The sequence below is a fragment of the Pelobates fuscus genome, chromosome 3 (genome assembly GCF_036172605.1).
Source record: "Pelobates fuscus isolate aPelFus1 chromosome 3, aPelFus1.pri, whole genome shotgun sequence".
NCBI classification, from domain to species: domain Eukaryota; kingdom Metazoa; phylum Chordata; class Amphibia; order Anura; family Pelobatidae; genus Pelobates; species Pelobates fuscus.
Genome location: NC_086319.1, coordinates 417,082,374 through 417,096,782, shown reverse-complemented (window position 1 = coordinate 417,096,782; position 14,409 = coordinate 417,082,374). Strand labels below are relative to the sequence as shown.

At 43.4% G+C, this 14,409-nt stretch overlaps 1 protein-coding gene across 1 annotated transcript; it reads left to right on the top strand.

The window, feature by feature from the left end:
- Nucleotides 1-528: 528 nt before the first annotated feature.
- Nucleotides 529-1,506, top strand: LOC134602084 (olfactory receptor 5P64-like). Its single transcript, XM_063446583.1, has one exon. The coding sequence runs from the start codon at nt 529-531 to the stop codon at nt 1,504-1,506; it is 978 nt and encodes a 325-aa protein (XP_063302653.1).
- Nucleotides 1,507-14,409: the final 12,903 nt, after the last annotated feature.

Genomic DNA, 14,409 nt, shown 5'->3' with positions numbered 1-14,409 from the left:
CATGGTTAAATATGTAACTTACAAATTAAATTATCTGGAATTTCTGCCTGGTTTGTCAGGCAGGTCTCTCAAATTGAATGAATAACATCACATCATTATGTAAAAAGAGAACATATTGATATATACACATAGAATTTAAATAAATATATATATATATATATATATATATATATATATATATATATATATATATATATGAATGTGTGGCTCAGTGTGGGTCACTAAATGTGTGGCTCAGTGTGGGTCACTGATTCAGTGACTTAGGGTGGATAACTGGTTGCATGACTCAGTGTGGATCACTGGCTGTGTGGTTTAGTTTGGATTGCTGATTGCGTGGCTCAGTGTGGATCGCTGATTGTGTGGTTTAGTTTGGATTGCTGATTGCGTGGCTCAGTGAGGGTCACTGATTGTGTGGTGCAGTGTGGTTCACTGAAATCATAACTGCGTTTTGGGGCGATGATTGCATGCCTGTGTGTGGATCACTTAATAATTGCATTTCTGTAGAATACTATTTGCTTATCTATTGATATGATTGATATTTGCTGTGTTTTTGATTTGCAGGTAATGACTGGGAAGAATCAGACCACAGTTACATATTTTGTTCTCCTTGGGTTTCCAAACCTCCACAGTCTCAGTATATTACTTTTCCTCCTATTTCTTCTTCTATTCTTCTTAACGGTCGCTGGGAATCTCCTGATCATTTTCTCTGTGTTCATCAGTCACAATCTTCACTCTCCTATGTACTTCTTTCTCAGCCATTTGTCCTCCTGTGACGTACTGCTCACCACAGCAATTGTCCCTTTGATGCTCAGGGTTATCATCGCAGAAGGCGAATCAATATCATTTTTGGGATGCATTACTCAGTTTTACGTTTTTGGTGCCCTAGCAACTACAGAATGCCTGCTCCTTTCAGTCATGTCATATGACCGATACATGGCTATATGCCAACCTCTGCGTTATGCCTTTCTAATGGATTCCCGTAGGTGCTACAACCTGGTCTTCTGGTCATGGTTTACAGCCTTCATGGTCATGTTGAATACAGCCATACAAATGTGCAGGTTGCAGTTCTGTGGCCCTAACGTCATCAATCATTTTTTTTGTGATCTTAACCCTCTTCTTCAACTTGCATGTTCCGACACATCCTTTGTTGAGATACAGAACTTAATAACCGGCGGTCCTGCTACTTTCCTGCCCCTATTGTTTATCTGCGGCACATACATCTACATATTTATCACTATACTACGGATTCCGTCAGCAACTGGCAGGCAGAAAGCCTTCTACACCTGCAGTTCTCACCTCACAGTTGTCATCTTATATTACGGCACTCTGATTGTCGCTTATCTCCTCCTATCGAAAGAGAACTCTTTAAATATTAATAAACTTCTCTCCTTGTTATACACAGTGGGGACTCCTTTAATAAACCCTCTGATTTATAGCTTGAGGAACAAAGAGATCAAATCTGCTCTACTCAAACTAGTCTACAGAAAAACCATGGGACTATCATAGGGTTTAAATCATTAAAAATACCTTTTCTAGTATTCATTATTGTTCAGTGTGGAATGGCATACACTAACTATATTCTGCCAATAGTTTAATCTACACAAAGTACTTTGTGCTGGCTGAAAACCAAATCTGAATTATTAAAGCTGACCAATCTTTTCTTTTTTTTATTATTTAAGTTTTTATTTTGTAATCAGAAAGAGTAACATAATAACGTGTCGCAATACACATATACATAGATTACATAGTTTTCTGTTCGTTGACAGAATAATTAAACAATACTACAGAATAATATACTTAATCTGTCAAGTGATAAATAACATAACATTGATATTACAAAATTGCTAGTTAATACAATAATTAACTCTGAAAGTGTGTGTGATCAAGTTCAACAGGCAAAATATTTCAAAATGTATTCCAAATAGGCAGAGTTGTTGGTTTAAGTGGTGTTGGTGGAGCATATTTCACAGTAGTCTAGTCGTAAATAGATGCGGCATGTGAATTACCCAAAATTGAGCGGCTGGTATATAATAGGGGGGGGGGAGGGGAAGGGGAGCAGGGGGTGTACCAGGTTTTCGATTAGGCTATGGGCTTAGGTGCCAGGAAATGTAACCAAGGTTTCCAAATCTTAGAGAAGGTCTGGAAATGTTTCATTTTTGCGTACGTCAATTCTTCCATTTGCCTGATTTCGTTTACCCTACCTATCCACTCTCTGAGAGATGGGATTTGCCTGTGTTTCCAGTACTTGGGTATGAGTTGTGCGGCTGCCATAACCAAAAAACTGAAAAGGGTGGCTTTTTCTCTTCGTATACCTGGTGGGGTAATGAGAACAGGTAGTGTTGCGGTATGAATGGAATGGTACTGTGGATCAGCATTTGGGTCATGGCATGGATTCTCTTCCAATAGGTTACTATCATCGGACATTGCCACCATATGTGGGCATGGTGAGCGTTCTCATGTCGGCATCTCCAGCAGGTCTGTGGGGTCAAACTATGTATTTGTTGTATTTTAGCTGGGGTGTAGTGCCAGCGGGTGATGCGTTTATAATTACTTTCTTGAGCTACAATAGAGGTGTTTGATTTGTGTGCAGTTAGGAAGATTGTGCCCCATTCTTTCTGTGAGATGTCTTTTTGAAGTTCCTCTACCCATTTCCCTGTGCAGTTTGGCAACGGTAGGTCCCGTGTTTCTCTTATTATTTTATACATGGTGGATAGAATCTTTTTTGAGAGTGTGTGGTCAGAGCAAAGTTGTTCAAAGTTGGTCAAGGTTCGTAAATCTTTTTGTAAGAGGTTGGTACTTTTAATAAAGTGTATTAATTGGTTGTATTGTAAACGTTGGTTACCTGTTGGAATTGCATTGGGCGTCAGTTGGAATAGGCTTTTTTAATTTATTGTCCTCAACCATGTCTTTAAGTTGTAGGACATTGCCAGTATGGTAGAAATCATATGTTTTCCCGGATTGTCCTCTTTGGAAATTCGGCTTGTGTGTGAGAGGATAGAGAGGGGAAGGGTGGGGGACAATTTTCGATTCCCTGGTTAGTTTCTGTCAGATCTGAAGAGTGGGCCTAAGTGTTGGATGGGTGTCTATGTTGAGTTGGCGTTGGATTGGATTGGTGAGTAGCCATGGGCGTACTTGCAGAGGAATCGCGGAGAATGCATTTTCTATCAGTACCCAGTGTAAAGACGGGTTGGTTAATGTCCATTCGTATATTCGAGCAAGGTGGGTTGCTATGCGGTACGATTCGATGTCTGGGAAGTTAATTCCTCCTTTTTCTCTAGTATTGCCTAGTGTAGAGAGGGCTATACGCGGGTGAGTTTTAGACCAAAAAAAGTTAGTGATCATGGTTTTGACCGTTTTGAAAAACTTGTTTGGTATCGTGATGGGCAGTGTTTGGAGTAGGTATAGCAGACGTGGTAAAATGTTCATTTTAAATATATTAGTTCTACAAAACCAGCCAAAAAATGGTCTTTGCCAGGATTGTAGGTCTTCGGTAATAGACTTCAATAGGGGAGGAAAGTTCAGTTCAAAGAGTCTGTCTAGGTTGGACGGTATGTGAACTCCTAGGTATTTAAGTGATTTGGGAGCCCATGAGAAGTGAAAGTTCTCTCGTAGTTGTTTGTTTAGGGAGGCGGAGGAGTAAATGGGCATTAGTACACATTTGGTTAGATTGGCTTGGAAATTGGAAACTGTACTATATGTCTCCATTTCCGATAGGATGTGTGGTATAGTGGCAAGCGGGTTGGAGATGGTGAATAGAAGGTCATCTGCAAATGCCGTGACCTTATAGTCGTGGTTATCAATATGAAATCCCTGAATGTGTTCATTGTCTCTAACCCCTTGTAAAAAAGGTTCTAAGACTAGGACGAACAAAAGAGGGGAGAGGGGGCATCCCTGTCTCGTACCATTTGTGATTGTTACTTGGTGGGATAGTTGGCCGTTGATTCGAAGACGCGCCGTGGGGACTGAGTAGATGTCAGATAACCAGGCCTGCCACCGAGGTCCGAAGCCTAAGTGTCTCATCGTGTGTGTAAGCAGAGCCCAACTGACCCTATCAAACGCTTTTTCAGTGTCTATGGCCAATAGGGCTCTGTGTACCTTATGTTTTTGTGCCCAATGTATGAGGTTTATTGTTTTCGTTGTATTATGTTTAGCTTCTCTACCTGGGATGAAACCTGCCTGATCTTGATGTATAAGAAGTGGTAGGAAGGGCTTTAGTCTGGTGGCTAAGATTTTTGTCAGGATTTTTAAGTCAATGTTGATTAGTGAAATCGGTCTATAATTCCCACAGAGTGAGGGGTCTTTACCTGGTTTGGGTATCAGAGAGATATTAGCTTCCAAAGCTGAAGTGGGCATGGAGGTCGCTAGGTTTCGAATGTTGAAAGCTGCCGTAAAGTGTTGGGCTAATGTTTAAGAGAGTATCTTGTAATATTTGCCTGTGTATCTATTAGGTCCAGGGCTTTTACCTACAGGTAGTGATTTGACAGTGTTTGTAAACTCTTCTATTGTGACAGGTTCATTTAGGAAATCTATTTCGTTTGTCGGGAGAGTTTTTTTGATCCTATGTCTAATAAAGTTTTGGATGTCTTCTGAGGAAGGGAGTGTTTGTTTGAGATTATATAAGTTTGAGTAAAATTTGTGGAAAGCTTTTATGATGTCTGGCATGTGTCGAGATAGAGTACCATTTTCCTGTTTGATTTCTGCTATGAAAGTGGTTTGTTTAGATTGTCGGAGAGTCTGCGCTAGAAGTTTGCCTGCCTTCCCTCCTTTCGTGTAATACGTGTGTTTCGTTAGCGACATTTTACGTTTAGCATGAAGTTGTAATAATGTGGTCAATTCTGAGCTCTTTGTTAGTAGTTATAATCTTCCAGACAAGAGTGTCCTCGTTGGTGTTTACTCTAGCGTTTTCAATTCTCGTGTTGTGTGATTGTTAGCTCTCTCTTACGTTTCAGGTATTCAGCTATTCGAATCAGTTCTCCCCTTATTACCGCTTTGTGTGCTTCCCAGATTAGAGCAGGTGAGCTATCTGGATGTGTGTTTTCGGTGAAGTAAGAAGCAACTGTGTGACGAAGTTGTGAGATAATCTCTGTGTTATTAAGAATCGAATCATTGCGTTTCCATTGAGATGTGGGATTAGGTAAGGTTGGAATTGACAATACCAGCATCATGGGGGCATGGTCTGACCAAGTAATTGGGCCATATGTAGCTGAGGTGATCAGGGGTAAGAACCTGTGTTGGAGAAGAATGGTATCAATGCGGGAGTAAGTCCCTGTGGGAGGGGAGAAGAAGGAATAGTCTCTGCGTGTGGGGTGGATGGCCCTCCAGCCGTTGTAAAGTTGAGCTTCGTAGAGTGTGTTGTTGATTTGTTTCCGTGATTGAGTTAGGTGTAGTTGTGAGTTGGCGGTGGAGTCTAGGTCACCGTCCAGTGAAATATTTTATCCCCGCCCACTATCATTATGCCTTCTTGGAAGGAGGTTCATTTATGTAATGTCTTTTTCAATGCTATATTTTGCTTTTTATTGAGCAAGTATATATTAGCCAATGTTATCTGGGTATCTCCTATTTTCCCTTTAACAAAGACAAATCTCCCCAAGTCGCCTGATTGGTGATCCTGGTATGTAAATGGAGTTAGCCGTCCTACCAAAATTGCAACTCCTCTAGACTTGGAGCCTGTATATTTGCCGTAGAAGGTCGTCGGGTAGTCCTTATTTTGTCATTTGGGGGCTGAGTCAGCACGGAAGTGAGTTTCTTGGACACATATTATGTCAGCTTTATGTCTTTTGAAATCAGTTAAAGCTATGGTTCTTTTTTCTGGGGCATTTAAGTCTCTTGCGTTTTGTGTTAGTAGCGTAATAGATGCCATATTTGGTGCCCTTCGAAGTGAGTGAGAGGGTAAAGTAGCTGTTGCTATGTGTACGAATTACTTAACTCGAGTAATGGTTCGTTTACAGTACTCTTGTTTCTCAAGAGTAAGGATTGTTAGTGAACGTGTTGGCTCTGCTTAATGAGATTTACCTATGTAAAGGTTAGGCGATAAGGTTTGGTCTGTGTGGTCAGTGGGGTCCTAAGGTGATGTGGTAAGATATAGCTACTGCTAAGGGGATAATAATTCCCTAGAGTGTGCCCAAATTTAGGCCTATAATATGTCTCTGCCTTATTCCTATAAATAGTGGTGGTTACTTTAGCGATGATCACAGTAAGTTGAGAACAAATAATGCATTCGAAAATATGAAGCAAAAGTTAAGAACAAAATAACAACAAATAAGAAAATTCACACAGAAAATAAAAAGAAACAGAAAGCAGAAAGCAAGAAGCAAGAACTGTCCGGTGGAAAACCGGCGGTCGCGAGTGGGGCCAGTAAATACGGTCCCCTCTCCCACCCATACCGGGGTACCCAGACAGTGGTGACTTGGTAAAGAGGAAGTATATACAATATATACAATATACAATGTAGATATCATATTGACCTTACATCCTAGAGATATACATCCCGTAAACTGATAGCATGGCATGTCAACTGATCACATAGTGTGTGGGGTGAGGGGGGGGGGGAGGAACGGAGGAAATATATACAATATACCATATATACAATATAATATACAGTGTAGATATCATATTAACCTTATAATCTAGAGACATACAACTTGTATATTGATAGCATGGCATGTGAACTTATCACATAGTGTGTGGGGTGATGGGGAAGGGGGGGGGAGGGGGGGATCCAGAAAAGATATATACAATATACCATATATACAATATACAATGTAGATATCATATTGACCTTACAGCCTATAGACATACAACCTGTATAGTGATAACATGGCATGTCAACTGATAACATAGTGTGTGGGGTGAGTAACGAGGAGATAGAAGCCTCCGTGGAATTCGCCTTCGTGATCTCTATGTGTGCTATTCTGGCAGAGTTGTTGCGAAGAAGAATTCCGTGTCCGGTACATAACCGATCACATTTAGTCTCGGAAGGGGTGATGTCCCAAGCTCCTTCACAGCCAAACTATGCTGGTCCAGCAAGCCTACTATGTATCCATGGGGTAGGGAGGGATAAGGAGTAGAGGTAATCAGGGGGACATGAAATCATGAGGAGCCCAAGGTATGCGTGAGTCTAGGGTAGTACGATCGTAACTCTTCTAAGTCATGGGGTTCGGCAAGAAATGAAGCTGAAACTGAGAGTTAGCTTCTACTCTCTCTTTGATCAACTGGTGGCTGTCTGTTGGGTGAGAATAGTCGGTTATCAGGTCGACGTTTTTTCATTGGGGTGTATCCCCGTTGGGTCAGAGGAATTGATGGATCTTCCGCAATTGTGGGAGGTACATTCCAGTCCATAATCGTCGTGTCAGGTAAGTCTAAAGCCCTCAAGAAAGGTTTAACATCCAGGTGAGACGTAATGGAGAACAAAGAACCTTTATGTTGCACAATAAGGGCAAAGGGAAAGCCCCAGCGATATTTGATAGTACGTTGGCGCAGTAGTGCAGTGATCGGTCTCAAACACCTCCTAGCCTGGAGTGTATACCAAGTCAGATCTGGATATATCTGTGCCAGTGAACCGTGAAACAAGGGTGGTTGAGTGGTGTCCCTGAGCGCCTTGAGGACGTTTTCCTTAATGGTGAAATAATGTAATCTGCAAATAACGTCTCTACGGCCGTCTTGAGCTACCCCCCTGGGTCTGAGGGACCTGTGTGCCCTATCAAATAGTATGGGGCTATTACCAGGCTTGTTTAAAAGTAAATTGAATAGCTCGGTGAGTGTCAAGGCGACATCCTCCCCCTGCTGTTCCGGTAAACCTCTCACCCTCAAATTATTACGGCGGTCTCTGTTGTCTAAGTCGTCGACATACCTCTCAGTTAAAGTGGTGTTTTGCGCCTCTACCATGCAAGATAGGTTTGTGATTTGGGCTTGGATTCTCTTTCTTCCTCCAGGTCTGAGACACGGTGAGTCACCTGATGCATTTCGGCTTCAACGGATTCTATCTTCGTCTGGAACGTTGCCTCCAGTCTGCTCAGCATAGAGGCCAGGTCAGTTTTAGAGGGGAGATTTTTTAGTATTTCTCTTATGTCTGCTTCTTTCCTTGAGTGGTGGGATTTAACAGACCGGTCGGAGCTCGACGGGCTGGATGGATCCTGTTCCATTCCCAAGTCTGACGCGGCCATTTTGTTTACCTTCCCGCCAGAATCCCTGTCCAGATTATCTTTAAAATACTGGTTTAACGTTCCCGATTTCGATAGCGGAGTCTTCCCCGATTTATCCTGAGTGTTTACATGTCTTTTGGGGTTTCCCATAGTTGGTGAATGTCTCCGATTAATGTGGATTCACTGACAGGCCTAGCGGAGCTGGTTTAGAGCACGTCCATGCAGCTCCATGGTCGGCCACGCCCCCCCCCCCCCCCCCTGACCAATCTTTTCATCCTTTTAAATGTGATAAAATGTTTTTATTGGGCTTTCTATAAGCTGGTACATATTAAAAATCTCAATACAGCCTGCATGGTAAAACCTGTAGATGTTATTATATATTTTTTTCTTATATTTTTTTTGGGGGGGACATTAGTCCAGAAGTTTAAATATTTACATAACCCCGTAAGGACTGACACAATTGTCCAAGTTCTCAACCAAATCAAAACTATGTGTCTGTTCAACCATCATTTACCTCTTTCATATTAACTACACCTACACCTACACCTACACCTATTGTATACCATTTTGTTCAGGAGAAATAACATTTAAAAAAGTGTGAGAAACTAAGAAATGTTGTTAAGTTCTACATGGCATTTTAACTGTGGATGTCATAAATAAAATACATAAATAAAATAATAAATAAATAAAAACTCATATAGGTGTGCTATGCCTTTAAATTTGTGTGAATTGTGCTACGCACACAGAGTAGTTTGTGCAAATATCAAATAATGTGTACATTTCGTCTACAAGTGTAAAGGTACAAAAAATTGCAAACCCAAATATTTGTGCAACAAAGTGCATAAAGCGAAAATATATTCTTTATACCTGAATAGCTCAAAAGCAGATGTCCAGGCCACTCAATTTTGAAACAAAAAGAAAGAACATGATGAGAATGCTCTAACTTTAAGTGCTCTTGATGCCCTCTGTATGTGTCAGTATTACTCTGCTAAAAGTTAGAGCAGACTCATCTGCTCTTTATCTGTGAGTGGTATTGCATTAAATTTAATAGTGTGACTTTATATAAGCTGTATTACACTATAAGTGTTCTTTCTTTTTGTTTCTATATTGAGTGACCTGGTCATCTGCTTTTTAGCTTTTCAGGTATAAAGAATATATTTTCACTTTATGCACTTTGTTGCACAAATATTTGGGTTTGCAATTTTTTTCTGTGCACTGTATAAGCTTTTGGGCTTCTTCAGCAGAGCGTAGGGGCCTAGACGATGAGCCTCGCCGCTGCATTCAATATAGACTGTAATCGGACAAGTTGGGAGCACGTAAAACCACTGAGAAGCAGAACACTTGGCAGCGAGCCTGTGAGGTAGAGTTGATGGTAACGCTGTTAACTTGGAAAGAGACAGACATGGGAGTAGCGACACTTGAGACAGGAAAGACCAGACGCTCTGTTTTGGACAGGTTAGGTTTAAGGATGTGAGCAGTCATCCAGTTGGAAATCGCAGAGAGGCAGTCAGATACGAGTCAAGAGATCAGGAGAGGACAGATAGATTTGCATGTCATCTGCATAGAAATGATATTGGAAGCCAAAGGAACTGGTGATTTGCCTGACTACCCAGTCAGTCCCCAGCAGATTGTGTTCAAATCTTGTGTTTAATCTTATTTATAGAGATGTCGCGAACATAACATTTTCCGTTCGCGAACGGCGACCGAGAATTTCCTCAAATGTTCGCGAACGTGCGAACCGGGTGAACCGCCATAGACTTCTATAGGCAGGAGAATTTTAAAACCCACAGGGACTCTTTCTGGCCACAATAGTGATGGAAAAGTTGTTTAAAGGGGACTAACACCTGGAATGTGGCATGCCGGAGGGGGATCCATGGCAAAACTCCCATGGAAAATTACATAGTTGATGCAGAGTCTGGTTTTAATCCATAAAGGGCATGAATCACCTAACATTCCTAAATTGTTTGGAATAACGTGCTTTAAAACATCAGGTATGATGTTGTATCGATCAGGTAGTGTAAGGGTTACGCCCGCTTCACAGTGAAAGACCAATCTCCCCGTTTAACGCACCGCAAACAACCGCAAACAGTCCATTTGCACAACCACAAACTCCCCATTTGCACAAGGTTGGATACCAAGCTAGCCATGTCCCGTTCCTTGTCCTCACTGATGTCATTGAAGGTCTCTTCCTCCACCCTGCCACGTACAACACCAAGGGTCCCCGAAAGGTGAAAACAAGCCCCCTGGGACGCCTGCTGTGTTTGGTCTTCCGCCTCCTCAAAGTCACCTTCCTCCTCTGACTCCTCTTCTTCAGACTCCTCTCTCTGCATTGCCTCTCTCTGCATTATTATAAGGTGTGTTAAATAGTACTATTCCTATCAGTTTAATACCTGTTACGTCCCCTATCAGGGGACGTTTATATGGCATCGCTTTTAGGAACCGGGAGATGGAAAAAGATGCTTGGTCGGTCCTCCTTCTTCAAATTCGGGGCACTACGCGTGCAATCTAATGTGCCACCAGATAGGAGTGGTGTGTTAAGTAGTTCTATTCTTATCAGTTTAATCCCTGTTACGTCCCCTGTCAGGGGACGTGTATATGGCATCGATTTTAGGAACCGGGAGATGGAAAAAGATGCTTGGTCTGTCCTCCTACTTCAAATTTGGGGCACTGCGCGTGCAATCTAATGTGCCACCAGATAGGAGTGGTGTGTTAAGTAGTACTATTCCTATTAGTTTAATCCCTGTTTGTGCCTTTTTATTTGTTTGGTTTTTGAAGCCACAGTGCAGCACCAGAGGCCAGAAAAATTAGGCATGTACACATGCCTGAAAAATTAGGTATTGTTGCAGCTGCTGCTGTAGCAGCAGCCAGAAAAAATGATGTTTGTTTCCCAGGCAGAAAGTGACCTAAAACATTGCGGCTTGAACCCTAGTTTGTGGCTGATAAGTCACGCAAGTCATCCGGCATTCAGAGATAAAATACAGCAGCATGTGGACCATTTTTAGCCCAAGGCAGCTCATCTCATCAGGCCTTTTTTAGTCGAATGTATCGCCCACTGTCAGTCCCTTTGGGATCCATCCCTCATTCATCTTAATAAAGGTGAGGTAATCTAGACTTTTTTAACCTAGGCGACTTCTCTTCTCAGTGAGCTGCACTAAAGGTCCTTTCTGACAGGACACTTGAAGCGGGGCCGGCCAGAAGTTCTATCGCAAATTGGGATAGCTCAGGCCACAGGTCAAGCCTGCACACCCAGTAGTCAAGGGGTTCATCGCTCCTCAGAGTGTTGATATCTGCAGTTAAGGCGAGGTAGTCTGCTACCTGTCGGTCGAGTCGTTCTCTGAGGGTGGACCCCGAAGGGCTGTGGCGATGCGTAGGACTTAAAAAGCTCTGCATGTCCTCCATCAACAACACGTCTTTACAGCGTCCTGTCCTTGCCGGCGTGGTCGTGGGAGGAGGAGGATGACTTTCACCTCTTCCCCTGTTAGATTCCCGTTGTGCTGTGACATCACCCTTATACGCTGTGTAAAGCATACTTTTTTAATTTATTTTGCAAATGCTGCATCCTTTCCGACTTGTTATAATTCGGTAACATCTCCACCACTTTCTGCTTATACCGGGGGTCTAGTAGTGTGGACACCCAGTACAGGTCGTTCTCCTCCAGCCTTTTTATACGAGGGTCCCTCAACAGGCACGACAGCATGAAAGACCCCATTTGCACAAGGTTGGATGCCGAGCTACTCATTTCCCTTTCCTCCTCCTCAGTGATCTCAATGAAGGTATGTTCTTCCCCGCAGCTCCGTACAACACCCCGGGTACCAGATAGGTGACAACGAGCAATCACAATCCTCTTCCAGCAAGCGATACTGATAAGGCTGTTTCTGGTGGTGATGGCTTCCAAAACTCTTCCTCTTCCTCTTCACGCTCATCTACGGCCTGATCCAGCACTCTTCGCAGGGCACTCTCCAGGAAGAAAACAAATGGTATGATGTCGCTGATGGTGCCTTCGGTGCGACTGAAAAGGTTTGTCAGCTCCTCAAAAGGCTGCATGACCCTACAGGCATTGCGCATGAGCGTCCAGTAACGTAACAAAAAAATTCCCAGCTCCCCTGAGGCTGTCCTAGCACCCCGGTCATAAAAATATTCATTAACGGCTTTTTCCTGTTGGAGCAGGTGGTCGAACATTAGGAGTGTTGAATTCCAACGTGTCGGGCTGTTGCAAATCAAGCGCCTCACTGGCATGTTGTTTCGCCGCTGGATATCTGCAAAGTGCGCCATGGCCGTGTAGGAACGCCTGAAATGGCCACACACCTTCCTGGCCTACTTCAGGATGTCCTTGTACTTATGCACAAAGCATTGTACGATCAGATTACACAAATGTGCCATGCACGGCACATGTGTCAACTTGCCCAACTTCAATGCCGCCAACAAATTTGTTCCGTTGTCACAAACCACTTTGCCGATCTCCAGATGCTGTGGAGTCAGCCACTTTTCCACCTGTGCATTCAGGGCAGACAGGAGTGCTGGTCCGGTGTGACTCTCTGCTTTCAAGCAAGTCAAACCCAAGACGGCATGACACTTCCGTATCCGGGATGTGGAATAGTTCCTCGGGAGCCTGGGGGGGTGCCGTTGATGCGGGGCAAGACGCAGCAGCAGAAGAGGACTCAGTTATGGAAGAGGATGGAGTAGGAGGAGTAGAGGAGGTGGCAGCAGGCCTGCCTGCAAGTCGTGGCGGTGTCACCAACTCCTCTGCAGAGCCATGCATTCCATGCTTGGCAGCCGTCACCAGGTTTACCCAATGCGCAGTGTGGGTGATATACCTGCCCTGACCATGCTTTGAAGACCAGGTATCAGTGGTCAGATGGACCCTTGCCCCAACACTGTGTGCCAGACATGCCATTATTTCCTTTTGCACAATCGAGTACAGGTTGGGGATTGCCTTTTGTGAAAAGAAATTTCGACCTTCCACTGCGATGTCCCAATAGCTACAAATTTTTTGAACGCTTCAGACTCCACCAGCTTGAATGGTAAAAGCTGGCGGGCTAATAGATCAGACAAGCCAGCTGTCAGACTGATCTATATACTTTATATGGGGTTATTGCATGTTTTGGGGTCCCTGTGATATGTGATAAACTGTATTCCTCTGCCTGTGATAATGAGATTACCCATTGTGTTCAGTAATCATATCACAGGCAGAGGGGAGGATGTTGAAGATTGGGTGTCCCGTGTTAGCCAGTCAACTATGTCCTCAGAACTTTTCAAGTTCAGGGTACGTGGCCTCTGAAAACTTGGCATTATTCTAGGGCAAAAGGGAATCACAGCACCACGACCACGACGGCCCCTGCGGGGTGGCCTGCCTCTGCCTGTCATTTTTATTTCGATAAGTGGTACTATGCGTGCAAGCTACTGTGACACCAGATATGAGTGGCAAAGTGCAGTGGCAGAGGTTGGCAGAGTACACGCTGAAGGCCTGACACACCCGCTTGAAGACAACTAACTGCTATTCAATCTATAACAGTGAAAAAAATATATTGTTTTTAAATGCACGCTATTGTGACACCAGATATGAGTGGCAAAGTGCAGTGGCAGAGGTTGGCAGAGTACACGCTGAAGGCCTGACACCCGCTTGAAGGACACTGACTGCTATTAGATTACAGTCAAAAACTTTTTTTGTTTTTAAATGCAAGCTATTGTGACACCAGATATGAGTGGCAATGTGCACTGGCAGAGGTTGGCAGAGTACACGCTGAAGGCCTGACACCCGCTTGAAGGACACTGACTGCTATTAGATTACAGTCAAAATCTTTTTTTATTTTTAAATGCAAGCTATTGTGACACCAGATATGAGTGGCAATGTGCACTGGCAGAGGTTGGCAGAGTACACGCTGAAGGCCTGACACACCCGCTTGAAGACAACTAACTGCTATTCAATCTATTACAGTGAAAAATATTTTTTTGTTTTTAAATACAAGCTATTGTGACACCAGATATGAGTGGTGGCACTGGGCAAGTGGGCACAGTATCCACTGTGAGCCTGACACAGAAGCTGGCAGGCAGGCAACTGCAGACTGATGTTCTAGCCCTAAAAAGGGCTTTTTGGGTTCTCGCCTTACAGCAGAGATCAGATGAGTCCTTCAGGACTGTAGTGGACACTGCCATTTCCCTATCAAATCAGCAGCAGCTGCACTGTCCCTACTCTCACTAAGAATGCAGCTTCACAATGAATCTAAAATGGATGCTGTACAGGAGGTGGGAGGTCTGCTGCTAATTGGCT

Excerpts from the sequence above, each read along its gene's own strand:
- LOC134602084 (XM_063446583.1), top strand. The coding sequence starts at position 529 with ATGATTGATATTTGCTGTGTTTTTGATTTGCAGGTAATGACTGGGAAG.